We start from the raw sequence: 27,841 nt of genomic DNA, 5'->3' as shown, positions 1-27,841 counted from the left end.
ATGGTGATGAGCTTAGCTAGGCTGGTAGGCAGACATAAGATATAGCATTGGACCATACTTGAAGTTTTTCTATCTTGGTGAAATCTTTCAGTCTTTGAAACTTAATTCTGGCATAGATTTCAAAAGACCCAAGTCATCCCCTGATCACCTTCACACATGATGCAGTAGAGTAGGATTTTATCTGAGGATTAAGTAATTTTAACATTCAAAATGGCCCTACATACCAAGACCCAAATATGCTTTTTGATTGCATATACCACTTCTTTGGCTATTTTTTTAATTAGATCTTTCAACTGATTATGTCTAAATCATGTATTGTGGAATCTTAGGATTGAAAGGAGCTCCAGATATCATTTAGTTAAACACATTCCTGAATAAAAATCTCTTCTAGAACATTCAGCCTTTGTTATTGAATACCCCTATCAAGGGGTAACCAACCATCTTGGGGGTAGCCAATTCTTCCGTATTATAGAATGCAAGCTGAGGGTAGTTTTTTTGTCTTCATGTCCCCAGCTACTTGCTCCTCATTGTTGTAGGTACTTAATAATAAATCTTTTTTTAAAAAACCATTACTTTCTGTCTTAGTTACAACTCTTAAGACAAAAGGGCAAGGGCTAGGCAATTGGGGTTAAGTGACTTGCCCAGGGTCACACAGCTAGGAAGTGTCTGAGGCCAGTTTTGAATTGAACCAATGTCCTCCTGACTAGGCCTAGCACTCTATCCACTGTGTCACCTAGCTGCCCTTTTAATAAATCATTTTTAATTGAATAGAATGATTTTCCCTAAATCTACCATTCTAGAATTGCTACCAATTGTTCTTAGAACAAGTCTTCCACATGACAGACTTCAAATCCTTAGATAGCTGTCATGTATTCTTCAAGTCTTCTCTTTTCTAGGCCAAACATTCCCATTTATTTCAACCAGCTCTCATTTGTCATGGGCTCAGTGCTCTTCATTATCCTGGTCATTTTCCAGCATATTATATGAATAACCTTCCTAAAATGTACACAGAAAGTACAGTGCAATAATCTTTTGATTTCTTAGTCCTACACACTGCTTTACTTAATGAAGCCTAAGATCATTAACTTTTTTCCATGACACATTTTTTTACTTATATTGAACTTCGGTCCACTAAAACCCTCAGATCTTTTTTGTACAAAATTCTATTCAGCTAACTTCTCCCATTTTGGACTTGCACAGTTAATTTCTTAAACTTGAGTGTAACATTTATCCCTATGAGATTTCATTTTATTAGATTCATATTAAGATTTTGAATGTATCCTTCGACATTCTAATTAATCCTCTTTGCTTCATATTAGCTGCAAATATATGGTAAGTTTGTTAGCTATAATATTTTTCAGGTAACTGATAAAAATGTTACACAGTGCAGGGCCAAGCAAAGATCTTTGGGGCACCCCCCCAAATACCTTCAAAGTTGACTTCAAATCATTAATTGCTACTCTTTCTGTCTAGTCATTCAAACATTTCCAAATGTATCTAACTGTACTCTCCTGTAGCCATGTCTTTCCATCTTGTTCCAAAAATTATTTTCCCAGTTTTTTTGTCAAATGCTTTGCTAAAAAATCCAAGTAAGACCTATCTCTACCACATTCTTTTAGCCTGCTAATCTAATCACCTTATCAAAAAAGAATATTATTTTAGTTTTGCATGGTTTCTTCTTGATGGAGCCATGCTCTTTGTAATCACTGCTTTATTTTGTGGATGTTCACTTCATTTTTATAATAATCTTGATCCAGAATTTGGCTCAAATTCTAAGTCAGATTTACTTCTCTATAGTTTCCTGGTCTCTTCCTTTTTTTAAAATCAGGACAATACTTGGCCTTCATCAGATTCTTGGATGTCTTTACTATTCTCCAGTCTTTCAATCTCTGACCAAGAGAGTGACTCAGCAGTCACTTATGACTGACAATTCTTTCAGTATTTTGGATTGTCTTTTATCTGGACTTGGCAACCTGAACTCATTGGGTATATCTAGATTATCTTTTAATATTCTCCTTATCTTGAGAGTCAGCCCACTTTTCTTTGAATGGAAGGTTGTTTGGTTTTTTTCTTTTTCTGTGAAAAGGCATTATTCAAGTAGTCTTCAAGGATCTGGTTTAAATAGAGCAGCTGCCTGTACAGGATGAATGGAAGTAATTATTGGTGTAATAGATGTCTATTTTCTATCTGTTTCATTTTCATTAGCTTCTGAAACTTATCTGGTAAATACCTACAATTGTCTTGCCTTAGTTCCTTTTGGTTTTTTTGTTTTTGTTTTTGTTTCTAACAAAAAATAGCTGTGTTGGTTGTTCTTTTATAGTTAAATCTTTCATTCTTCTATTCAAAAAATGCACTACCACTCAGAAGTTATTTAAAAAATAATTCTTACTTAAGATTATAGTAGTTCACGTTTAGCATGTAATATTAACTACAGAAATTCTTTGTTTTACAATTTCTTAATTCCTTTCTTAATTTGCCTATCCCGAATAACTTTTGTGATGACTAAGTAAGAATAAGGATTACCAGGACTGAAGTTGAGTTAAAATTACTTTTATACTGGTGCTACATGCATTAATACATGTACAATTTAGCACATTAGTTCTTTTGATATACATAGTATTTTTCTTATAAACAAACTAACTGATCAGTATAAATAGCAATTCCCTTTTATGTCTATAATAAGCTTACTTTCAGTATCATCAATGAAATTTAATCAATAAGACTTTTCAATTTAGAAAATGTTTTTATGGATCAGTATTAGTAACTGCTTTATATTTTTGATTGCATTTGTATTTTTTAAATGAAAATATTTGAACAGAGAATAGAACAATCCTGGTTCAGTTACAAAACTAACGCCATCATAAATATTGACCACCATTCAAAGATCGGCAAACTATCTTATTACCACATAGGAACTAAGAATGATTTTAGCAAAGTCTTTATAAAGGATTTGTATTAGGAAACTTTTTTTTGGTCCTAGGACCTATAATTTTGCCTTTGGGTAATTTTTTCCCTTAACTTATTCACTTCAGCATCAAAATAAGAACTTTTATCTTGCTTCTGACTTTTAGCTTACCAGTCATCTGACAGAATGGAGCCCTAATGAACACCAAGAGGATGCAGTGGCTTCTTTTGCTGATGTAGGATGGATTGCCAAGGAAGAAGGAGAGGTTTCCACAAGGCTACGGTGAGTTTGGAAGGTCTATAATTAGTCGAGTTGCACGTTTACTATCAGCAATAACTAGCCCACCTTATCCATTTTTTAAAGCATTTGAGCCTGCTTTTTGTTCCTATTTGTGACTTAAATAGTAATGCCAAAGTTATTTTCATTAGCTTCTGAAATTTATCCTGGTTCATCAGTTCACCAGTTATTCAGCTGGTGAGAGTGGCATGCACTTGAGGAAGATTAATTTACTGAGTTTCCCACCAGATTCTTAGCACTTATAGAAGCTTGAAAATGCATACATTTACAAATAATTTCAAGCTAGGGAAGTTTTGTCATATCAGAGATACAAAAGAACTGATATAAATGTTTTCATGTAGCTAAAAATGTATTGACCAGTAATGAATTTTGGATTAAGTGACTTTTTTTGTTATTGTAAATCCTTATCTTCCCATCTTAGAATCACTGCTGTGTACTGGTTCCAAGGCAAAAGAGAAGTAAGGGCTAGGCAATGAAGGTTAAGTGACTTGCCCAAGATCATACAGCTAGGAGAAGTATCTATGGTCAGATTTGAACCCAGGACTTCCCGTCTCTAGATCTGCCTCACAATCCACTCAGCCACCTATCTGGCCCCTGATTAGATTTTTCACTTAAGTTTATTTGTTTTGGTTTTTTTTGTGGGGTTCTGGTTTTATATGATTATTCTCTTACAAAAATGAACAATATGGAAATATGTCTTGCAGGATAATACATGTATAATCCAGATTGAATTTGCTTGCCAGCTCTGGAAGGGAAGAGAAAAGGGAGGGAGGGAGACAATTTGGATCATATAACTTTGGAAAGCTTATGTGGAAATTTGTTCATTACATGCAATTGGTAAAATAAAATATTTTTATTGCAAAATTACAAAAAAAAAAAAGACAACTATCAGTTGGCTCAACAAACACCTTCCTATGTGCCAGTCATTGTGCTAAGTATTGAGAATAAAAAGGAAGGCAAAAGATCATCTTTGACCTCAAGTAGCTTATATTCTATTGTAGGAGAAGATATGAAAATAATTAGGTAAATATAAGATACAAATAGAGGGAGAGGAAAGTAATCTTGAAAAAGAAGGCATTTGCACATAGGAGAGATGGGAAGGCCTCGTACAGGTTTTGCTATTCAGTTGTTGAGTCATGTCCAACTCTTTGTGACCTCCTGGGACTGTAGCACTCCAGGCCCTTCTTTCCTCTACTGTCTCCTAGTCTGTCAACGTTCCTGTTTGTTGCCTCCAAAGGTGGGTTTTGAAAGACATAGATAAAACAGTTTATAAAGTATATTTTCCACTTGCCTTTTTAAGGTTATTTGCATTTCTACTGACTTTGCTATTTTTTTCCAAAACATACAGGAATGAAAGAAAATTAGATGTATTAAACCAAATGAAAACACCTTGTGGAATGTAGTTTTAAATAGACTCCTTGTCATGTAAAATACAAAATACCTTCTTTTTCATAAATTTAATTTGTATTCCAGGCTATTTAATTCCATAGGGAAACATCCTATTCAGAGGCTCCATCTATTTATGGCACAATTTGTTTCCTTGTCTCTCACATTTGTATTTGTATGAAAGCAGAAGCTCTTTAAGATATCTGTTTCTTATTTTTCCTATGAACTTTATGTTGATGACATTTCAGCAGCAATTAGTTGTGATGTCACAGCATTCTATCTGTTAAGAATAGCAACAGGATCATATGAATCCCCAAGAGACAATATACTGATACCTTTTACAGGCATTTCCTTTTTTCTTTTGTATTAATAGAACTGCTTATGAGTTGGAAAAACTCTTCTTCCAGTTTGTATTAAACATTCATGAGTCTTTAATCAGTCAACAAGGATTTATTAAGGATTTATTAAATTATTTGTGTGCTGGTTACATGCCAGGCACTATTTTAGGTGTTGAGACTACAAGGGCAAAGAATAACTAGAATTTAGAAGTATGTCTACTTTTAACCATTATGGAATATTAATATCTAATTCAACTATTAACTGCCTGCTTTGTTAGGGAACTGTTCAGTTGACTTGGAGAGGGCAAGGATAGAAGATGTAGAGCATTGAGACAATGCCCTACTATTATACAGCGAACAGTTTTAATAAAAGAGTAAGACACAAACACATAATACACACATGCCTAAGAGCAAAACAAAATGCTGAATGAGGGTTGGGAGCAGGGAGAGGCAGGAAGTTCCATGTATGCTCCCAGGATGCATAGACCAATTGATGGGGTTCTCATGCATTCTGAGGTTAGGCCAGAAAGGTAGAATGGCTTTAGACTGTGTAGGTCAGATGGTTTGAAGTTTCAGGTGACTTCAGTGGTGTAGTAGATGATGCTGTCTAGTCAGAACCTCCTAAGTACTCATCGTACCTTTCCCACAGTAACAGTGACCCCGTGCAAGTGACTAAACTCTTTCAGTGTCAGTGTCTTCATCTGTAAAACAGTCAGAGTGACTACTTTGGAGAGTTGTTGTAATGACAAAATAATTAAATAAGTAAAATGCTTTGCAAACATTAAATTGCTATATAAATGCTATGACTACTGTGAAGATCTTTTGGAAGATGGAGAGATTGTGGAGGCCTGTTAGATAGTTACTAAATACATTCAAAAAGATGATAACATGAACCTTAATTATAGTGATGTCATTGGGAGAAAAAGAGAAGACATGGGAAAAAGGAGTATATAATATGCATTTCAATAGAAATGAATACATATTATATGAGAGATAAAAAGAAGAAAGTCCAAGATATATCATACTTGCTGAAAGTAGCCTTCAGCCATTTATACAATTTATATTTGAAATACGTATGGCAAAAGTGAGGTCATCTTTCTGGAGTTCTTTATAATGGGATTTAAGCTACTTCACCCAGTACTATTCTCCATTAACTTTGCTGTTTGTTTTATTTTGTCACAAAAGGTACTTTAGTTCATCAAGTATATATGCTTCATGAAGAGCACTTTGCTAGGTACAAAGCCAAAACTGAAATGATCTATGCTTTTATTCTATTGGAAGGATGCAGTATTTGTGCAAAGAAATATAGTACAAAGAAAATCAAAGTGGAAGAGAACATATCTGGGTTTGGGCCAGATTGGATCAGAAAAAACTTCACACAACAAATTGCACATGACTTGAGAGACTTGAACAAGTTAATTTTTTTTAAAAAGTATTAAGCATATTCTGTGTGCCAAGCACTGTGTTAAGCTGAGAATTCAAAAACAAAAGGAAAGGCTGTCCTGGGCTTCAAGAAGCTTATATTCTAATGGACACACCTTTGAACAGAGAAGAATGCAGTCACTTTTCCTGTTACTCAACATATTCATTCCTAACAACCACTTTGTTATGCAATGTCAAGCAATAAAAACCACAGGGCTAATGAAAAAAAGGAATTGAGGCACAATACTCAAAAACTTCATCAGTGGCACATTTAAAAAAATTGGAACCTAATAAAAATGTAGCAAAGTTTTAGACATGTAAAATGGTTAAGAAATTCATAAACAGGGGGCAGCTGGATGGCTCAGTGGATTGAGAGCCAGGCCTAGAGACAGGAGGTCCTAGGTTCAAATCTGACCTTGGACACTTCCTAGCTGTGTATGACCCTGGGCAAGTCACTTAACCCCAATTGCCTAGCCCTGTAACAAAAAAAATTAATATAGAAGGATATATATAAAAGCTATTAGGGTTTAAAAATTTTTTAAAAAAAAGAAATTCATAAACACTAATAAATAGTGGTTATATCATTGGCTTTGGCTTCTGATCAGCCTGTGCCCCAGTTCTTGTAGGACTTGGGCTGACAAAGTTGAGTCCATGCATGCCTCAGGGCTGAACACCAGCCATGATGAAGAGTGAAGAAGATAAGGTCAGACCAGCTCTAACACACAGCTTTTTCTGCACCAGAAAATATATAAAAAGTATATGCCATCTTACCTTGAAAAGAATAAGAAGCTTGCTTGGCATTAGAAGAGTTATTGTGAAGTTACTGTGAAGAGGCACAGTTTTCTGTTTTAATTGTTTTTCTCAGACAAAATCACATATAAACAAACATAAAATTTATGTTACGAAGCTAAAATCATTCCACAATATATCATTTGCACTGAAACAAATTGATGTTTTTGAGGAAGCTTTACACCAGACCTGACTATATTTTGGTTTGGAAATTCACTGGAATGGTAAGTGGAGGTGCAGAGGAGTTGGTTGACACCTTTTCCAGTAGCAATTTTAGCAAATTTAATTTGATTATGATTCTGATATGTGAAAGTCAGTATGGCCTAGTGCATAGAGAACAGACTTCAGAGTGAGGGAGACCTGGGCCCAAGTCCTACCTCTGACATATACTGGCTCTACTCAGGGGAAGGACGCAATGCTTATTGGGAAGGAACTAGGCCCCAGTGAGCACTAGAAGATAGAGGGAATGAGAAAAGAGAGAAGGAAGCTGAAATTTGTTAATTATGGAGCAGGCTTTGCAGAGGACACAGTAGTAGGGACAAGTGGATCTGGAGTTGGACATTGGAAAAAGGAAGAAAAAGTTGAGTTAGGTGTGGATATAAGGGAGCAAGCCATTGACAACACTGTATGTTAATAGCACCCCCCCTTCCCCACCTCCCCCCCCCCCCATCATTCAGAATCACTGGGATAGGGAGAGGACAGTATAAGGAAAGCCACTCAACCTGTTTTTTTTTTTTAAACCCTTACCTTCTGTCTTAGATACAATACTTAGCACTGATTTTAAGACAGAAGAGCAGTAATGATTAGACAGTTGGGCTTAGGTGACTTGCCTGGGGTCACACAACTAGGAAGTGTCTGAGGTCTAGATATGAAACCACTAAACCTTTTATTGCTCTGGGTAAAACTAATGCATTGGTAGGAGTAGTTTCCTCATCTAGGAGTTCTCTGTATTGATGAACTATAACTACAAACTCTATTACTATACCAGTTAACAACCAGAACAGGAGTGAAGGCAGGAGTGACTTTTTGCTTGCTAAGTTCAATTATAGTTTGTAGCTATGTTGTAATTTGCTATTCTCCCTGTAATTTTTATAAAATTAAAGAAAACACCTTGACATTGCGTATGAACCCTGATCTAGTAACTAGCACAAACCAAAAAAATGTTGTATACAAATGAGCAGTCTCCTAATTTCACTGATTTCCATTCCTAAGTATAAACTCCTATAGGAAGGTTTAAAATTTAAATACAAATAGTCATAAAGGCCTTTAATTCCAAATACAACCCAAAATGATCATTCGTAACTTCTTTTCTCCTATGTAATCCTGATCTTCCTAATATGAAGTTCCTCCAATCACTGTTAAAAATCCTTTTCCCTACTCTTTATCTCCTCCTAGTCAACTCCAGTAGCACACTTCTAGATTCTCATTCTCTCTTCCTCTCTATAAGCCTTGAACTGAATACCTTCTTCATAGATGTGCATAGCCTTGCTTCATTTCTAGTTGTACTAGGATTCTAAATGGTTGTTGTTTAATAGCTCACTTGGTTAGAATGTAGTGCTAATAAATGCAAAGATTATGGATTCATCTTAAGGTAGGCAATTTGGCTTTGCTTTATTACTTGGCTAAAGATTGTTTCTCAGGCCTTAGCCCTATTGGTCACAAGGGTGACAGAGAAGGGGATATGCATATATCATCATCATGTGATGATTGAAGTCTCAACTCTATTATGATCCACTGGCATAGCTTTGGAAGAATCATAAGGATATGTGTTTTTAAAAGAAGAAACAGTAATTAATTTGTTTAAAGTGACAGTATACTTATTTGAGTGTAAGTAATAAAGCTCTTATTTTGAAACTGTCAAACAGTAATTTAGAATTTCTTTTTCAAAAAATATCCAAGTTGTTATGTAGTTTAATTAAGACTTTTTGAAAACTCAAGAATTTAGGAGTGTTTTGTAAAGATATATGCTTTGTTTTCTTTGTAAGCACCTTGTCTATGTTGGCAACTCTTTGTAAGAGTGTTAGCCCAGATAAGAAATGATCAATGGCAGCTATCCCCAATTCCTACTCTTTACCTGCCCCAGTTTTCTCTTACAAAGCTCTGATTGTAGCTACCACCATACCTAACCATAGGGGCTCAAGAATTCTCCTTCTCACTCCCAACTGAGATAGAAAAAAAAAATTACCAATTGATAAATGGACAAAAGATCTGAATAGACAGTTTTAAGATGAAGAAATCAAAGCACTATATAAATCAAAAGTATATGAAAAAAATGCTCCAAAACACTACTGATTAGAGAAAGGCAAACCAAAAAAATTACAATTGGAGTTTTCCAAAAGCAACTTAGATTTTTTTGTTTTGTTTTGTTTTTATATTTTTAAACCCTTAACTTCTGTGTATTAGTTCCTTGGTGGAAGAGTGGTAAGGGTAGGCAATGGGGGTCAAGTGACTTGCCCAAGATCACACAGCTGGGAAGTGTCTGAGGCCGGATTTGAACCTAGGACCTCCCGTCTCTAGGCCTAGCTCTCAATCCACTGAGCTACCCAGCTGCCCCCCAACTTAGATTTTTAAAGGGGAAGGGGACACACAAAAGCAAAAGAAAGAGGATGATGATAATTTTTTAAAATATTACTTTAAGGTATAAAAAGTATTTTGTTTCTTTTATTTTTTCAACTTTTTTTTTATCTTCACAATAGCCCCATGAGACATGTGCACTATAGGCATTCATCATACCTTACTCAAAGATCACTTCTACACTATTATGCCTCTCTAGATCACTTATATAGATTGTAGTTTGTGGATCCAAAGTTAACAGAAGTTTAGACGTAGATAAAATTTAATTGACACAGCTTAAGAAACACCTTCCCCCTCCCTGTATCTGAATAGGATGTCAAATAAAGATACCAAAACGTCTAGTTAAGGTAGGCGCCTCTTCCAAAACGTCTAGTTAAGGTAGGCGCCTCTTCCAAGTCCTATGTGAATCTTGGGCCTTTTTCAAGGCATGGGAGTGATTCCTTCTAAACCTGCTTTGTGATAAACATCTATTCTTTTCTGACCTTATAGATTATTCCTGGACCTTGGATGAAGAAATATCCCAGTCTCAGTAGCAGAAAAGTAGAAAATTTCCTCTTCCTTCTCCCTCTTGTACAGAATGGTCCCTTTTTATGAATCCATAATAGAATTGCTCCTTTTCTTTGCTTCATCCATAGACAATTCATTATGAATCCCATTGTGAATTTTGCACAATCATTTTGCTAACCAACTTCAGCAGAAGTACCTGACCCATGTATTTTCTTGACCCTATCAGTCTGATCCTGGTATCCCACCTTCAAGTAGATGATTTTATCCCATTGAATTGATGAGTTTTCTCTCCTTTCTGCTAGCTTCAAGGAACTTTATGGTCAAAGTAAGCATCAGATTATTTTTCCCTCTCTCGGTGTTTATCCAGTATGTGATAGTTAATTTAATGTTATCTACTGCAAGAGTATCCTAGAATTTCAATTCCTAGTAGATAAGAGAAAACTTTATAGTAAGTAGAATGAACCAAAGGTACTTAGACTCAGCATTTGATGGTAGCAGTCATGTGTTTTGGTTTTTTCATTGAATGGTATAGTCCTACTCTTAGTTTAATTACATTTCTCAGTATTTAATGTGATAGTTACTCTGTGATTGTTCTAACTTCTTAATCTAGAATAAGTGTACCCTTTGTTATATTGTCATTTTTTGAAATTTCCCAGAATTAATAACAAAAAGTCTACATGAAATTGCAAATAGCAATTTTCTCTGTGTGTGTACATATATGTGTACACAAACATATCTTTTCTGTTTTTAATATTTATATCTTAATAGCTCTATTCTTAAGGACAGTAAAACAGATTGGTTCTATTTCTGAAAATTTAGTTGGCTGTTTTTATAAAACAGTTGTCTGTGTGGGTGATGGTATGTGTTTGTTTATTTTTTCCCAAAGGAAGATGACATATCTAAGACTTAACAGCATGCAGTCTTAAATCTTGTCCCACATATAATGAGGAAAGATATATAGCAGCTACTTTTCTGTTGCAAAAGAACTTTTATATAATTGTACAAACTATCTAGCAGTTTGGAAAAGGTCTGGCTATTTTAAGGCTACTTACTTTCACCTTCTTTCAGTTTCACCTTCTAAAAATCTTTGTCCTTAAACTACAAGATTTTCTATATTTGGCAGAAGTTGGGGAGGTGTTGCAGAATGTGCCCAGGATGCATACTCAAATCAACACACGTTTCCCCAAAGGGAAACATTGGCCCTATATCCAATGGTCTGTAAAACAGTATAGCCATATAGCAAAAGTATTTGTTAAGATTTGTCAGTTATTTGCATAACTTTGCAAGAGCCCTAATGGTTTTTTCTTCTTACATTGGTATTCAAGGTTGGAGAAGAGCTTGTCCTTAATTTAAAATAAACAGAACAGAAGGATAATGTTCTCCTTCAGGAGTTATGTAAAGAGGGTAGTTTAATTCTTTTGCAGTGCCAGAAAACCTGGTAACTTTATTAATTATCTCTTCTACTATATTAAAGTTGAGGAATCTATTAAGGGAACCTGGATTTTTCAGATGTGAATTTTACAACAAATTCTGAACTACTAAGTGTACTAAATCTTAGAACTTGCTATTTGACTATTAAAATGAAAGTTTTGCATATTGGCTTCTGAAGAATTTGTTAAATGATTATGAAATCTATAGTTTGCAGAATAATTTTATATGAAGATTTAATCCATTAAGGTAACCACTTTATATAAATAAAGAGCATTTTAGCTACTGTTCACTGAATGAAAGATTCCAGTATCCCACAGTGGACTTAGTTTATCTGGAGTCCATAACATCTCTTCAGCTATAACTATTACATAGTCTGCTCTCTCATTTCACTATTTGGTCTTTAAATCTTGTGGACTTTTGAATATAATTAAAGATTTTTAAAATAATAGTAATAGGAGCAGCTAGGTGGCTCAGTGGATAGAGAGCCAGGCTTAGAGATGAGAGATTCTGATTTCTAATCTAGCCTCATACCCTTCCTAGCTGTGTGACCCTGAGTAAGTCACTTAACCTCATTGCCTATCCCTTACCACTCTTCTGCCTTGGAGCAGATACTTCATTTCAGTTCTAAGACAGATGGTAAGGGTTTTAAAAAATAAAGCAATAAAGTAATGCCCTCTGCCCTCAGAGACCCCCACTTAAAGACCAGAATTCTATATAGGTTCTATCCCACTTGTTAATTTTCAGTCAGTCAATCAAGAGATATATACTAAACATCTGCCAATCAGGCCTTGTGCTATGCACTGGAGATATAACTACAAAGATCAACATAATCCCTACTCCCAAGGAGTTTACCTTCTAAAGTGGGGAGGGTTATAGTGTCTCATATGTCCCCAGCACTGTGCTGAGAACTTTACAGTTACCTCATTTGATCCTCACAGTAACCCTGCCAGATAGATTCTATTATTCTCTCCCATTTTACAGTTGGAGAAGTTGAGGCAAACAGGTTTGCTCAGGGTCACACAGATAATGTGTCCGAGGCTAGATTTTAACTAATTTCTTCCTGACTTGAGGCTAACTTCTCTATCCACTGCATCATTTAGCTGTCCCAAGAATGTTACTTTGGTAAGAATGTATTACATAGACTGGAATTGGGAAAGACTTGAATTAGGGAGACCAAATAGAATGGCATTGTTGTCATCAAGAGGAGAGGCAATGAAGGCTGTATGAGTGGAGAGAAACCCCTTGGTTCCATATCTAGATGAGAAAAACTTTGGGCAGATAAAGAATAGGAATTCAGAAGGCAAAGAACCGGGGACAGATATCAATTTTAATTCCTTCTTGTCTGCAGAATTTTTTGTAGAATTTTTTTAAAGTTTTAAATACATTTATTGTTTGATAGTCCAGATGGTTTTAAAATAAAGCTCTTGAAAAATAATCACTCATAAATACACTGACACATTAAGTAAATTAATCAACAAAGAAGCACTGCTTGATTACTATTCTCCTCTTCAATGTGAAGGCCAAAATAGATAACCCATGAAGAATTTTTTGTGGAAATCAAAACATAAAGCTACACATAAATAAGGAATTATTCTCTAAGGGAGTAAGTGTATAGAAGAAAAAACATTACAAAATAAAATTTGTAGATACAAATAAAATAAACATATCTTTTTATCTATAGAAAAAATACTAGCCCTCCAAAAAAAAAGTCTAGAACCCTTACTACCTCCTCTATTTTGCTTGGTTTCCTTGAACATAGACACTGTCTGTCCTGTCATGCCTCTGCCTTCTCATGGTTTGATGCTTCAGTAGATCTGTGATCTCAGTGGTGGAGGTGCTTCCTCAGGTCAGAGCTCATTCACACCTTCTCTTCCTGTATCACTCTTGTTCATAGATTCCAAAAAAACAAAACAAAAAAAAACAAAAAAAAACCTCTACAAGATTCCCTACCCAGTGTTGGAAGATATTTGCTTTCCTCTATGTTTCTTTGCATTATTGAGGAGCCACATAGGTTTTCTAGCAGTTATTCCTTTCTCTTGTTATGTTAAGGCCCATATCCTTCCTTCATATGTTAAAAAAAAAAACAAAACCCTCTTACTTTCTATCTTAGAATCAATACTGTATATTGGTTCCAAGGCAGAAGAGCAGTAAGTGGTAGGCAATGGGGATTAATTGACTTGCCCAGAGTCATACAGCTACTAAGTGCCTGAGGTCAGATTTGAACCCAGGATCTCCCCATCCTTGAGCCTGGCTCTCAACTTCCTGAGCCACCTAGCTGCCCCTTCCCCAAATACATTTTCTTTGACTAACCTTTTTTTGTACCTCATCTATGCAATTTATTTTTTTGGTAATATGCTATAGCCCACTATCCCTCCCCAGTCCTCTTTCTTTTGCTGCTTGGATAACTTTTATTTCTTAATATACTGATGAGTGATCTTCGGTACAAAAATATTTATAGCTGCTCTTTTTGTGGTGGCAAAGAATTGGAAACTAAAGGGGTATCCCTTATTTGGGGAATGGATGAACAAATTGTGGTATACGATGGTTATGGAATACTGATTGTGCTATAAGGAATGAGGAACAGGAACGTTTCAGAAAGAACTGGAAAGACCTATGTGAACTGATGCAGAGTGAAATAAGCAGAACAAAGAGGAGGACATTGTACTCAGTAACAGCAATATTAGGGAATGATCAAATGGGAATGACTTAGCTACTCTCAGCCATGCAGTGATCTGGGACAGTCCTGAAAGACAGATGACAGGGAAAGCTCTCCATCTCCAGAGAAAGAACTGTTAGAGTCAGATGGATGCAGACCAAAGTATACTATCTTTCACTTCAGTGTATTTATGGTTTTATTTGGTGGTTTTGGTGCTATATGAATATGTGCTTATGAAAATGACCGATATAGAAGTGTGTTTTACATGATAATACAAGTATGACCCAGATCTAATTGCTTATCATCTCTGGGTAGGGGTGGGAGAAGGAAGACTGTTTGGATCTTATAATTTTGGAAAATATGTTGAAATTTATTATTATTTATAATTGGGAAAATAATATTTTTATTAAGAAAGATGTCACCATAAATTTTTTTTTCATTCTCTATAAAATGTTGGTTTACATTTTTAAATGGATTCAGTTTAAATGACCTTTTTCCATTACCTATTTGCCTTGTCAATCAGTCAGCAAGCATTTATTAAGTTCCTAATATGTACTAGGCATTCTGCTAACCACTGAGGGAAAAAAACCGCCTTTTGTCATTTATAAAGTTGGGATGTTTGTAGGGAAATAACTGTTGTCAAAATTAAAAATCAGCACATTTTAATTTGTCAACTAAAAAAGTTCACAAAAGAAGAGAGACATAATAACTGAGAGCTTATCTAAAAATTAAGTTCTGTGTTGTCCACATCCAGAGAAAGAACTGTGGGAGCAGAAACACAGAAGAAAAACATATGATCGATCACATGGTTTGATGGGAATATGATCAGAGATGTTGACTTTAAATGATCACTCTATTGCAAATAGTAATCATATGGAAATAGGATTTGAACAATGATATGTGTAAAACTCAGTGGAATTGCTTGTTGGCTCCAGGATGGGGAGGGAGAAGGGGATGGAAAGAACATGAATCATGTAATCACAGGAAAATGCTCAAAATTAACTAAATAATGATGATTATTTCACACCATAAGTAGTACAGTAGAGTGTTGTATTCATTTCTGGTAACCACATTTTTTAAAGATAATGACAAGCTAAAATGCACTGAGATGAAGTTGATAGAACTGGAGACCACTCCAGTGAGCATCATTTGAAGGAAGTAGGGGGGATATTTAGCTTCAAGAAATGAAGATTTGTAGAATTGTAATATAGCTGTCCCATAGAGTATTTTGATTTTTAAAAATCTAAATTTTAACCAGCCACCTTAAAAAGAGTCCCTTGCAAAAACATTTAAAAATGATGGCCATTAAATGAAATTAAAAGGCAGAAGGACTTGAGAATAACTAAAAATTTTCAGCTTTCTACCATTCAAATGAAAGTAAAATTAATTGTCTAGTCTACAAAATTATTAATTAAAATTGTCAAAGTTTACCAATTTTGTTTTTTCCTTTTGTGATATTCTTATTTAGGCTTGTTTATATTGCAGCAATATCTTTTGCAACAGAATTTACCGAGGCAATAATGTAAGGAAAATGCTAGTGACATTTGTGCACAGTAACTGTTAGCAAGATGAAAATCAAGTGGACTTTTTGAGTTGATTCTGCTTGTGGAAAAGCTACCAGTTAAGAGTCTCTTATTTCTTTAAAAGCATTAAACAGCTTATCCTTTCTTTTGAGAAAAAAAAAGACAAACTTGGCAAAAATATTTGAACTTATGACTCTTATTTCTTGCTAGTACTGTGAAGGTTATATGAGAATTAAGAGAATGAAAGCAGTAAAAAGTTTGGATTGAAAATGTGTATTTAAGGATCTTATTAGAGGGTCAAAACAAATAAACATTTATTAATTGCCTATTATGTGCCAGGTCTTAAGGACACAAAAAGAAACTTAAAAAAACACAAAACAAAACTGTCCCTGTTTTCAAGGAGCTCTCAGCCTAATGGAAGTGATGACAAGCAAACAACTATTTATACAACAGACAGAGGAGAATAAATTGAAGATAATCAGCAGAGAGATGACTGGGAAAGATTTCTTGCAGAAAAGTTAGGTGATATGAAGGAAGTCAAGAGACCAAGATAAGGGAGAGTTTGAGGCATTGGGGACAGACAGGGGATGGGCCTGCAGTCAGGAGATGGAACATTGTAAGAGATTGTAAAGAAGGCCAGTGCCATGGAACGGCAAAATAAGGCGTAACCAAACTGGAAATGTAGAAAGCAGTCAGGTTTTGAAGGACTTTAAATGGCAAAGGAAACCATACTTGATCCTTGATTTGGCCACTGGAGTTTGTTGACTAGGAGAATGGCATAGATAAAGTTCAATTTGATGGCTGAGGGAAGGATGGGTTGGAGATCCAAAGCAGAGAGATCAGCCAGTAGGCTTTCAGTAGTCTGGGGGTGAGGTGGCAAGTACCTGGCCTCTGGTGGTGGTTGTCAGGGAATAGAATGAGGGATAGGAAAGAACTGTTACAATGGTAGGAAAAAAGCAACAGGAACTTGCAGCTAATTGTGTAGAGTAAGAGAAAGTGAGAGGTTAAGGAAGATATCTGAGTTGTGAGTCCTCCATAGGGAAGGAATTTTGGAAGAAAGGGGACTTTATAGGGAAAGATAATGAATTCATTTTGGACATGTTGAGTTGAAGATGTCTGCAGGACATCCAAGTCAAGATATCCAGTAGACAGTTGGAGAGTTGAAACTAAAGGACAGAAGCTAGGGTCAGATAAGTGGGGCTGAAAATCATCTGCACAGAGGTGATACTTGAGTCTCTGGGAACTTAAGAGATCACCAAGTGAAATTGTCTGGCAGGGGACCCAGGACAGAGCCAGTGTTTAGCACTGGAGATCGAGGGAAGAGACTAAGAAGAGTGGTCACACAGGCAGGAGGGGAAAGGAGTGTCATGAAAGCCTGAGGATGTGATGATCTTTGTGGTAAGAATTTAAGTGAGTTCAGCCCTGCCAAAGAAAAATTATAATAATAAATAACATTTATATATTTTTATGTACCAGGTACCTTGCTATAAGCACTTTACATTTATTATTTCATTGATCCTCACATCAATCCTGGGTAATAATGCTACTGTTATCCCCATTATACAAATGGGAAAATAGAGACAGGACTTGCCCAGGATCATACAGCTAATAAGTTCTTGAGGTTAGTTCTTTCTGACTCCAACTCCACTGCTCTATCCATCATGCTATCTTTATGCCATTCAAATATGGTTGCCTAACTCTAAAAGAGTTTGGGGTGGATGCTTAGATCTTTTTCTAAGCTCCCAGTGCCTCCACAAATAACCTTCTTTAAATTCTAAATTTGATATCAATGGAAAGGAAGGAGTATTGTGTAGTTTAATACCCTTTCCCAGCTTGGATGGTATGTTTTTTGTTTTTTTTTAATCCTTCCCTTTCATCTTAGAATCAATACTGTGTTATTGATTCCAAGGCAGAAGAGCAGGAAGGGCTGAGCAATGGAAGTTAAGGGACTTACTCAGGGTTGCACAGCCAGGAAGTGTCTGAGGCCAAATTTGAACCCAGGATCTCCCCCTTCTCTAGATCTGACTCTCAGTCCACTGAACCACCTAACTGCCCCCAGGTTGTGTGCTTCTGAAATTTAACTATTAAATTATTTTAATGTTAAACTGGATTTTATGATTGATAAATGCTAAATTTAGGCCTAGTTCACAACATTTGGTGCTACAAACAAGAGTTTGGGTTTTAAGAGAGTTTGGTTGAAGGAGATAGAATGGTGGTATGTGGTTGTTTTTTTTCCCAATGGCCTCAAGGTTAAATTAATTTGTTATATTGAGAAGTGAAGTGGAAGAAATAGAGCCCTCAATGACAGGCTAGTTAGAAATAGATTCTTTTTCCCAGTGGCAAAGGCCTTGATTAGATTATATGGAAAATCTGCTTCTTGGAATAGGAATAGTTATTACTGATCCAATGGGATTAAGATAGACATGTTAGGGGAAAGCATAAGTGTTGAAAACACTGCCTAGTTCCTACTTGCATCCATGGGGGGAAAGACTATAGCTAAAATAAGGGAAAAGAACATAACTTGTCTGTAAGGATTAAGCGATTAGAACATGCAAATGAGGTTCTGATTTTTTTTTTCCTTTATCATTGAATTTTGAAGACTGCATAATGGATTTTTTGATTACCCAAGTGAAGAGATCAATGTTAATGGAGGCAGGGACTAATAGACTACAAGAGGAACTTATGCTTTCTGCCCCAGATGATTCTCTGAAGAATGCCTTGAACCCTATGGAGTTGAGTGCTATAAAACAGAATAATAGAGGTAATCATGACTGGGAATCAGAGCAGGTGGCAAAAGAACTAGAAAGCCTGTCATATTACTAACTTTTCCCTCCTCATTATTACTTCTTGGGGAATGTCTTATATAGAGAGTTGGGAGTGGCCTTTTTTTTTTTTAATCTTAAAATTTTTGAAAATTGTTACCCTTTATTTTGGGATTCAGATTCTCTCCCCCTCTTTCTACCTCCCTGGGGCAGTCAATAGTTGGATATAGGTTAATACCAATGCTGTTATGCAATCCATATTTCCATAGTCTGTGTGCTATGAAAGAAGACATATCACACATACAGTATAAAAAAACTCATGAGGGAATAAAGTAAAAAGTGACATGCTTTTATCCACAGTCATAAGCAACAGTTCCTTTTTTATGGTAATACCATCTACCACAGCTTATTCAGCCATTCCATAACCCTTTGGTTTCTTTCTTTGCCACTACAGAAAGATCTGCTAAAAATATTTTTGTACAAGTAGGTCCTTTTTCCTATTTCTGATCTCTTTGGGATACAGACCAAGTAGTGGTATTGCCGGGTCAAAGGGTGTGAATAGTTTTATTTACCTTTATGCATGGTTCCATATTGCTCCCCAGAATGGTTGTGTCAGTTCATGGTTCCGTCAACAGTGTATTAGTGTCCCAGTTTTCCCACATCCCCTCCAACATTTATCATGTTACTTTTTGGTCATGTTAGCCAATCTGATAGGTGTGAGGTGGTATCAGAGTTGTTTTAATTTGCATTTTCTCTATTTAGTAGTGATTTGGTCTTTTTACATTAAGAGACTTATGAGGTTATAAAAGAAATTTAATGAAATTATTGAAACTTTAGAACAATAGCTAATGTGATGGTGTTGTCTAATGAGTGATTTAAAACATTTGTCAGTTTTGGAATTCCATCTTGTAATACAGATGAATCAGTTAAAGACCCCTTTTCAGGTGCTTTATGAAATAAGGAATTCTGATTTGATTGTTTGGAATTATGCCCCATAACCCACCACGCCAGATGGCCAAACTACTTCAGGCCCAGTTAGGGTGTTCCTGGCTGTCCACACAAATAGGTGCTCTGAGGATAAGGCATGATTTGCACCACCAACACATGATGAAATTCCCTCCCATAAGGAACTTGGATATGGCTTTTAAAATGTAGAGGATGGATGATTGATCAGTCTGAGACAAGGGCAGTAAGAGTCCTTCTACCTTATCAGAGTTTTGGATATTCCTAAAAGCTCCACCTCACTGAATTAATTCTTACCTTCCTCACACATATCCCTGTTTGTTTACAATCATGCAAGTCTTTGTGTTCATATTTAGGTATTTTGTAATAAATTCCCTGATGGGAAAATTAAAAGTTTCTCTTTACCTCCATCCTACCGCACCCCACCCTTGGGGACCAGAGGCTATATGCCCAAATGACTATTGCTTTGAAAGGGGAAGGTCCCAAATACACAACAGGGGATGCTAGATACTGGCAGCCAGGTTACTGCCGATGCCCTCTATAACATCAAAGAGTACCTCATTCTCTTTTGGGGCTTTGGAGGGCAAACCTCTAAGGCTGGGGTTGGCAACGTATGGCTCTCGAGCCATATCTGGCTCTTTTGAGGGCCAGATATGGCTCTTTCTGCAGGAGCCATAAAGTCAATTTTTTTCAGGCGCTGTTACAGGAGCGCACACTGTGAGCACTGTACGGCTCTCACGAAATTACATTTTAAAAAATGGGGCTTTTATGGCTCTCACGGCCAAAAAGGGTTGCCGACCCCTGGTCTAAGGGAAGGAGGGGAAGGGAGAAGTCAGCCCCTTGGTTGGGCCTCAGGTATAGTATCTGATCAGAGGGATGTGTATTGTGGACATGGATATTATGAATTCTTAGGAATGCCTGTTCTGGGTATTCATAGTAGGAGCGTCTATGCCAGGCTAAATGGAAGCTCTTAGGGTTACCTGAACCATCCCATGTAGTTGATATTAAATGTGGGTGTGGGAGGGGAGTTTAAAAGGTATCTTGTTCCTAGTAATGGAAGTAGAGGCTGGAGTACTCTGGCACATAAATTCTCCGTATGATCACCTTGCTTGGCCATCGATGGGGGATTGTTACTGGTCACTGAGAGTTTAATAAAAGTTATATACCATTTGGCCGGACAATCCAGGCCCCTGATGATTGGTATAGGTCTACTGATCTCACCAACACTTTGGTTTCTCCAGCCCTGTTGCTGAGCCCAATTCAGAACCTTTTACTAAAGAACTTATTTTTCTTTTTTTAGCTCACTGTCTCATCCTCATGTTGCTGCAGTTTGGGGGCCACAGACCTTGTGAGGGCAATTACTGACAATGTGTCCTTGTGATCCTGCCTTCCCAAGCCCACGACAACCCCTGTTTGTTTTATCTTTCTGTTTTTTCACAGAACAGAGGTTGGGGCAAAGCAGGCCCCTCCAGATGAACTTCATTTCTTTGGAAAGCTCCCAAACAGACAGGTTTCTTTACCAAACTTCTCCCAGGAGGATCCAGAGCCCACAGTGACAGTTCTAGCCAATGAGGAAGCATTGCAGAAGATCAGTGCCCTCGAACTTGAACTGGCTACTCTCCGAGCACAGATCGCCAAAATCGTGACTTTGCAAGAACAGCAGAGTCTTGCTTCAGGTAGTTGAGTCTTGAACTTCTTTGCTTTAAACAGATGAAATAGAAACCAGTAGAAGGAAAGTGTGTCATCTTATAGTTCATATGTCATGATTTGTGTATCACTGGCTAAAAGGTATTTTTGGACATGAGCAGCACTTTGTCAGTGCCATTTTTTAAGCCCTTACCTTTTCTTTTAGAATCAACACTGAGTATTGGTTCCAAGGCAGAAAAGGGGAAGAGTGCTAGGTAATTGGGGTTAAGTGACTTGCCTAGAGTAACACATGCAAGGTGTCTGAGGCCACATTTGAATCCAAATCATCTAGTCTCTAAGCTTGGCTCCCAACCCACTGAGCCACCCAGCTACCCCCTGTCAATACCTTTTGATTATACTATCTAGGTCACTAGAACATAATGGATTTGGAGAATCAAGTTTCCATGGAGTCAAAAGAAGTTTACATGCTAATAGGACCCCACACAAATGCCATGTACCAAGCACTGTGCTAATAATAAGCAACTTGCAGATATCTCATTTGATCCTGGCAACAACTCTGGAAGGGAGATGCTGTTATAATCTCCATGGCAGACACAGGGGTCTCACACCTAGAGGGCATAAGGCCAGATTAGAACTCGGAGGTCTTCCAGACTTCTGGCCCAGCTCTGTCTTCCCTGTTCCATCTAGCTGCCTAGCTAATTCCAAAGAATTTATATTCTAATTTGGAATGTATTCAGAGATATATTCAAAGAGACACATTCTGACACTCAAATTAGTTCCCTGCATACCCAGCCTGGAAATAGGGCAAGTATCAGATATAGAGCAAATAGTTTCATGTTCCAGCCTTTTAGCTGTGACCTCGGGCAAGTCATTTCAGTTCATTGAACCTCAGTTTTACTCATCTATGAAATAGAGAATGATAGAGAGTACCTGCACTGCTTTTGGTCACTTAGGGAGAAATTTTCCATTGGCAGAGGTGCCACATACGGCATTCCAATCCCCACTGCCTACTCCATTGACATGTAATATTCTTCACTCTTACACTTTAGAAAATTGCATCAAGTCAAAGGCACAAGCACAGCAAAACCATAGCCTGTGTAGGGAATTTCTTTCCACATAACTCAATAGACTTTTAACATTAGGTGGTTTCTTTTGTATGACTTAATCTCCTGTTCATTTAATGAACTTTGCCCTAGATAGCATTCCCTGGAGTCTTTTGGGCTTTTTAAATGCTTTAAATTATTGTTTGTTTGGCTCTGCCTCCATCTGCTGGTAAATTAGAAAAACTGCCACAAATGTGAATTTAAATTGAGAGATTATGTGTGACATGCATGGCATACCAGCAGTCGTTCCTATACCTAAATGTGCGCTTTTGTTACATTATGTGATCCAAATCTTGAAGAGAACTTTCTTTTGATTTAAGGAACTTTCTTCCCCGTAACCCTAAATTAATGTCTTACATTCAAATAGTGTAAAAAGCATAAGTTTATGTATACATAATATCTACTACAGTTAAATAAATTTAAGGTTAGTCTTATATTTGTTGTTTAGATGGATTCCCTTCTACCACCATAATTTTGTTGGACACTAATGGTTTAATTTAATGCCTTAACATGAATCATCAATTTGTCTTTTAAAAATTGTGCAAAAAAAGAATTTAAAGTCAGTTCACAGTTTAAATGTGGACTTAAACAGTGTCGGCATACATTAAACATTTGATACTACACGTTTTCAAACAGTAAATTTTAAAGAGTATCTATGTGGAATTAATTGCTATGGTAAGTATGGTACAATTTGCCATCACTGTTGGTGTGAATCCAAACTTGGAACATTCAAGATCACAAAAGTATCCCTGTAAAAGCAGAACTTTTCCACTCTGGAAAGCGTTGGATGGAAAACTACTGTAACCTAGATTTGGGCATTTATAACAAAGTAACTGAAACCACATTTCCACTTATTTGACCAAGATAACAAAAAACATATTGTGATTTCAGTACTTTGTCACATACCAAGAAAACATTCTTATTTTCAAAATTTTTTTTTAAATAAATCTAGAATATCATGTTTCATTGTCAAAATAGCATTAACTTTGTTGTGGTGATTTTTTTCTGTAGGTGGCTTAAGTCCCACTGCACTTCCAGGTGTCCCCGAATCATCCGCTGCCCCACCACCACCAGTACCTCCCCCACCGCTGCCCCCACCACCACCGCCACCACCTCCTCTTCCTTCATCAGGACTACACCAAAGTGTATCTGCTATCGATTTGATTAAAGAGAGAAGAGAGAAGAAAACTAGTGCTGGAAAGATTTTGATAGAAAATACCCCAAAGAAGCCTGAAGTGCCAAATATGCTAGAAATCCTAAAAGACATGAACAATGTAAAACTTCGGTCTGTGAAAAGGTGAAAATTGAATTATATACATGTGTTGTTCTTTGTCTACCTTTCTCCCTCTCCCCCAGATTTTGCCTCTTCGTAGAACCCCAAAATTTCCTTCAATTACACAAAGCACCAAGCTCTTATGATTTAGTTCTTAATAATTTGGTGACAGTGCCTTCATGCCTAAATAATTCCAGTGAATGGGTCCTCTTAAGAGACTAGGAAGGAGCACCTTCAGATCAAGGTTATTTTAATTTTTAAAACAATGTTATCTTCACATATTTAAACGACAAATCTTTAATGTTATAACTTCACAAAGCAAAGAATCAGAGTATAGTCATCTGATAAACCAAAAGAAGACTCAGTGAAGTGTAGCTCTCTGACCCTTCCTAGACTTCACTCTTTCAGTGCTGCACATAAATTACCCTTCCTTGGCCAGCATCTTGGATGCAGTGTTCAGAATGTAAAGCTTGGACATGGTCTCTCACCAGTGAGTTTACAGCTCATTAAAATTTGACTTTTTTTTTTATAACCATATTTAAGATCAGAGCAAGACCTAAAACCCAAACCGGTGGACCCTGCCGATCCTGCATCTCTAATCGCAGAAGCTTTGAAAAAGAAATTCGCTTATCGGTATAGAAGTGACAGCCAGCCTGAAACGGAGAAGTCTATCCCAGCGTCTGAATCGAAGCCCACCTCAGAAACGATGTTGGTAGGTACTGTGTCCTTTCTGGTCAGAGTGCCTTTAGTGATGGAGAAAGGTTATCGGCCCCTCCCCCTTAATCATAAATCTCCATCTCCTTGCTTCCCAAGATATGGAAATCCAGATACAATATTACCACCTGCCTTCTGCGTAGCATTTTAGTTTTCAAAGCACTTTCTCATTTGACACGTACACAAATTCATAAATATGTCCTTTTTTAGTGGGACAGATACTAATGCCACAGGAGTGCAGAGGAAGGGGAAATCACTTGGCTGAAATGATTAGGGATGGTTTCATGGAGATGACATTTGAACTAGGACATGGAGGATACCTTAAATGGAAATGATTTGGGTATGGGATAAGTGACATCAGTTTTCAGGGAGTATTTTGATTGTTTCTCAGGATAGGCCCCTTTGCGTTCACAATGTTAACTTCTTAAATTAAGATTTTAATATTATTAATAGTTATTTGAACATTTATTCCAGAAATATTTACCAGGAATCAAATGTAATATGTGATATGGAGGATAAATTATTGCTGTTACTGAACCATAATAATCCTTTAATAATCTCGTCTATTTGTTTCTTTTCCAGTTTGGGCCACACATGTTGAAGTCTACAGGAAAAATGAAGTCTTTAATTGAAAATGTCTCACATTCCCAAGTCGACACTAAGTAGAAGGAAAAGACTATTTTGTTGAACTGTTGTTTAGTTAGAGTTAAATAAGGCTGGTAGAAATCAACATTATTTAGTAAATCCTTTTATGTTCAGTGGCTGCCTGTGAAACCAAAAAGTAAATTAAACCATGACAAAAATACTATTTTCTCTTTCTGAAAGATGGTCTATGGAGCCACTCATGGAATGTATGGATTCCGACAGGTTTTAATATATCCAAGTTGCTTGGGTTCAAATTGTCCATTCTTTTAAAAAAAAAAGTTTAGATTTCAGAACATTTGTGGATATTGCTCTGAGGTTTTAATTCCTAAACACTAATTTATCTGTACAAATGTTTTATTTGCATGTATTTGACAGATTTAAAACAGTTTGTGATGATGGCAATGAAGTACTGTTAAGTTATCTTCATTCATATTAAATATTAATTTTGTCTACAATGATGGAACAGCTGGTATAACATAAGTTGTTGCAGTGAAACATTTAATTTGAGATTTGAATCTTCTTGCCTGGAACAGAGATCCAGGTTTACTTAGAACTCTCATTTCTCTCTCATGCTTGTTGGGAGTTAGAGGTCAGAAAGTAGCAAGAAGACACTTACTGCTGAAATGTGTCAAAATGCTCATTTTTGAAGTTGAAGTGGATGACCTTGAAGGCTTCTTTCGTCTCAATGTCACCCAGTACCAAGTGAAAAAGATGCCAGAGAAAGCAAGGAATCAAGTTAGCTTATGACACAGAATCTTTTTGTTTGGAAAGACCAGAATGCATTGTTGTATTGTTTTCCCCTTTTGATGGCTCATTGTTCAGTAAATAATTCTGAAATGTCCACACAATGGAGGATTTTTAAAAATGTAAATTTCACAAATCCTTGTAAAAATGTATGATGCTTGAGTGTTTCAGAAAGTGTTTGGTTGTTAGTGAACTTAGTAGGTAGGGTAAGGAGTTGTTGAATCTAGCAGGAAGGGAAGTCACTTCCCATGTAAATCAGTATATAATTGGGCACTGTGCTGTTTCCTAGGACAATATTAAAAAGCAGAAATCCCTGATATTAAGGTTAACTACATTCTGCAGTTTTAAGATACATTTCCTACTCACAGCCCTTGACATCCGTAATAGCTCCAATAGTGCTGTCTCGACTTGACAAACTCAGCTAGAGTCAATGCCTAAAAAAAATCTTCAACCATGACTTTTTTTTTTACTCATTGAAGTTAAAATTCTAATCTCCAAGGGAAGATCCTGCACTTCTTTGGGCGGGGGGAGGTGGTGGAAGGGAGTTTTCATTTTTAAATTATTTTAAAATGGGCAATGGCCTCCTATAAAGAAAGTTTTGTTAATGTATATGCCATGGTCTTCAAGGGCTTTATTCAGATCTAATTTTGAACTGTAACTACTTAATTTAATATGCTGTTAACATGCATTTTACAGTTGTATCTGTTTTATGTATTTTAAGAGGCTACCCTTTTAAAAAAAATTCAGAGCACCTACTTTCATAAGTATTTTGGCCTTCTGAGAGGTATATATTTGTACTGGTATCGAACTTAGGCCCGTGCCCAGATTTGAAGACATTACTATTTTCAAATAAAGCAAACTGTTTTGTTTCTATCTGGCTGATGTTGATTTTCATTGGTCACCATAGACAAGATTCCTCTGCTTCCGTTACAAATGTCACTTCACTAGCAGTCTTTCTCCTGGCCATCAGTATTTTAAGTCGAAATGCATTCCCTAACATAAGTTATTGGCAGAAGGGACTATACTTCCATTTTAAATCTCATCCAGTTTTAACTTCCTTAAGAAACCCTAGAAGTTGCCAGTCGCATTCACAAGGTTTTAGCAAGATGCTTTCTTGAACCCCAGCTTAGTTCTTTGCCAATGATAAATCCACCTTTTGTTTTCCAGTTTTTCAATTAAAGTCCCTTCCCCCTATCAACACACATCTTTATAACAGCATGATTTTAAAAAGCCTGGGAAGGGCCTTAGGTAATGTTAACTATTTACCGTGAGTTCTGCTCTAAACAACACAGACTGTCCTCAACCAGCAGCTCTTAAACTTTTTGGTCTCAGCATGCTTTTACATTCATAAAAATGATTAAGGGTCTTCCCTTCACCAAGAGCTTATGTTTATTTAGGTTAAACTTATTTCATTGTAGTAGAAATTAAAATCTTTGTATTATTATGAAAATAGTTTTCATAGAAAATAGTTTCATATTTCAAGAAAATAGGTGGCTTGAGGTAGAGAGCTAGGCCTAGAGATGGGAAGTGGCCTCAGATACTTCCTAACTGTGTGGCCCTGGGCAAGTCATTTAACTCTAATTGCCTACCCCTTACAGCTCTTTTGCCTTGGAACCAAGACTTAGTCACAATTCTAAGACAGAAGATAAGAGTTTCAAGAAAATAGACCTAGTAGTGGTATTGCTGGCCAAAGGGTATATGTGGCATTAAAAAGTATTTCTACCTGTATTTGAAAAAAATAAGGAAACATTTAAAAAAAGAAAAGAATTTTGACCTCTCAGACCCTTAAAAGAATTAGGGATAGCCAGTGACTTAGATCATTCAAGACAAGAAGGAGAAGGAAGGAGGAGGATGGAAGCTGGGGGGGGGTGTTTCTACCAACGATAGTCCTTGTAGTCTGAGTTTCTGAGGCTGGAGGTGATCCCCGCTCTTCTTTAGGATAAGCCTTTTGGGGGCAGCTGGGTGACTCAGTGGATGGAGAGCCAGGCCTAGAGATGGGAGGTCCTGGGCTCAAATCTGGGCTCAAATACTTCCCAGCTGTGTGACCCTGGGCAAGTCATTTGACCCCCATTGCCCACCCTTACCACTCTTCTGCCTTAGAGCAATACGTAGTATTAAAAAAAAAAAAAAGATAGACTTGTGTCAGCAGTGCAAAGGCAACT

The 27,841-nt window shown here is 36.6% G+C and overlaps 1 protein-coding gene across 2 annotated transcripts in view; it reads left to right on the top strand.

The window, feature by feature from the left end:
• MTFR1 (mitochondrial fission regulator 1) overlaps positions 1-26,552 on the top strand; it is a 58,574-nt gene extending 32,022 nt beyond the window's left edge. For both annotated transcript variants that reach the window (XM_044666066.1, XM_044666075.1), the window contains exons 4-8: positions 3,072-3,187; positions 20,994-21,229; positions 23,315-23,600; positions 24,120-24,288; positions 24,873-26,552. In XM_044666066.1, coding sequence (XP_044522001.1) covers positions 3,072-3,187; positions 20,994-21,229; positions 23,315-23,600; positions 24,120-24,288; positions 24,873-24,956 — 891 coding nt within the window. In that variant the 3' untranslated portion in view covers positions 24,957-26,552. The remainder of the gene's footprint in view (positions 1-3,071; positions 3,188-20,993; positions 21,230-23,314; positions 23,601-24,119; positions 24,289-24,872) is intronic.
• Positions 26,553-27,841: the final 1,289 nt, after the last annotated feature.

The sequence above is a fragment of the Gracilinanus agilis genome, chromosome 1, assembly GCF_016433145.1.
Source record: "Gracilinanus agilis isolate LMUSP501 chromosome 1, AgileGrace, whole genome shotgun sequence".
In the NCBI taxonomy this organism is placed as follows: domain Eukaryota; kingdom Metazoa; phylum Chordata; class Mammalia; order Didelphimorphia; family Didelphidae; genus Gracilinanus; species Gracilinanus agilis.
Note: the sequence above shows the minus strand (reverse complement) of the source record. Positions and strands in the feature narration are given on the sequence as shown.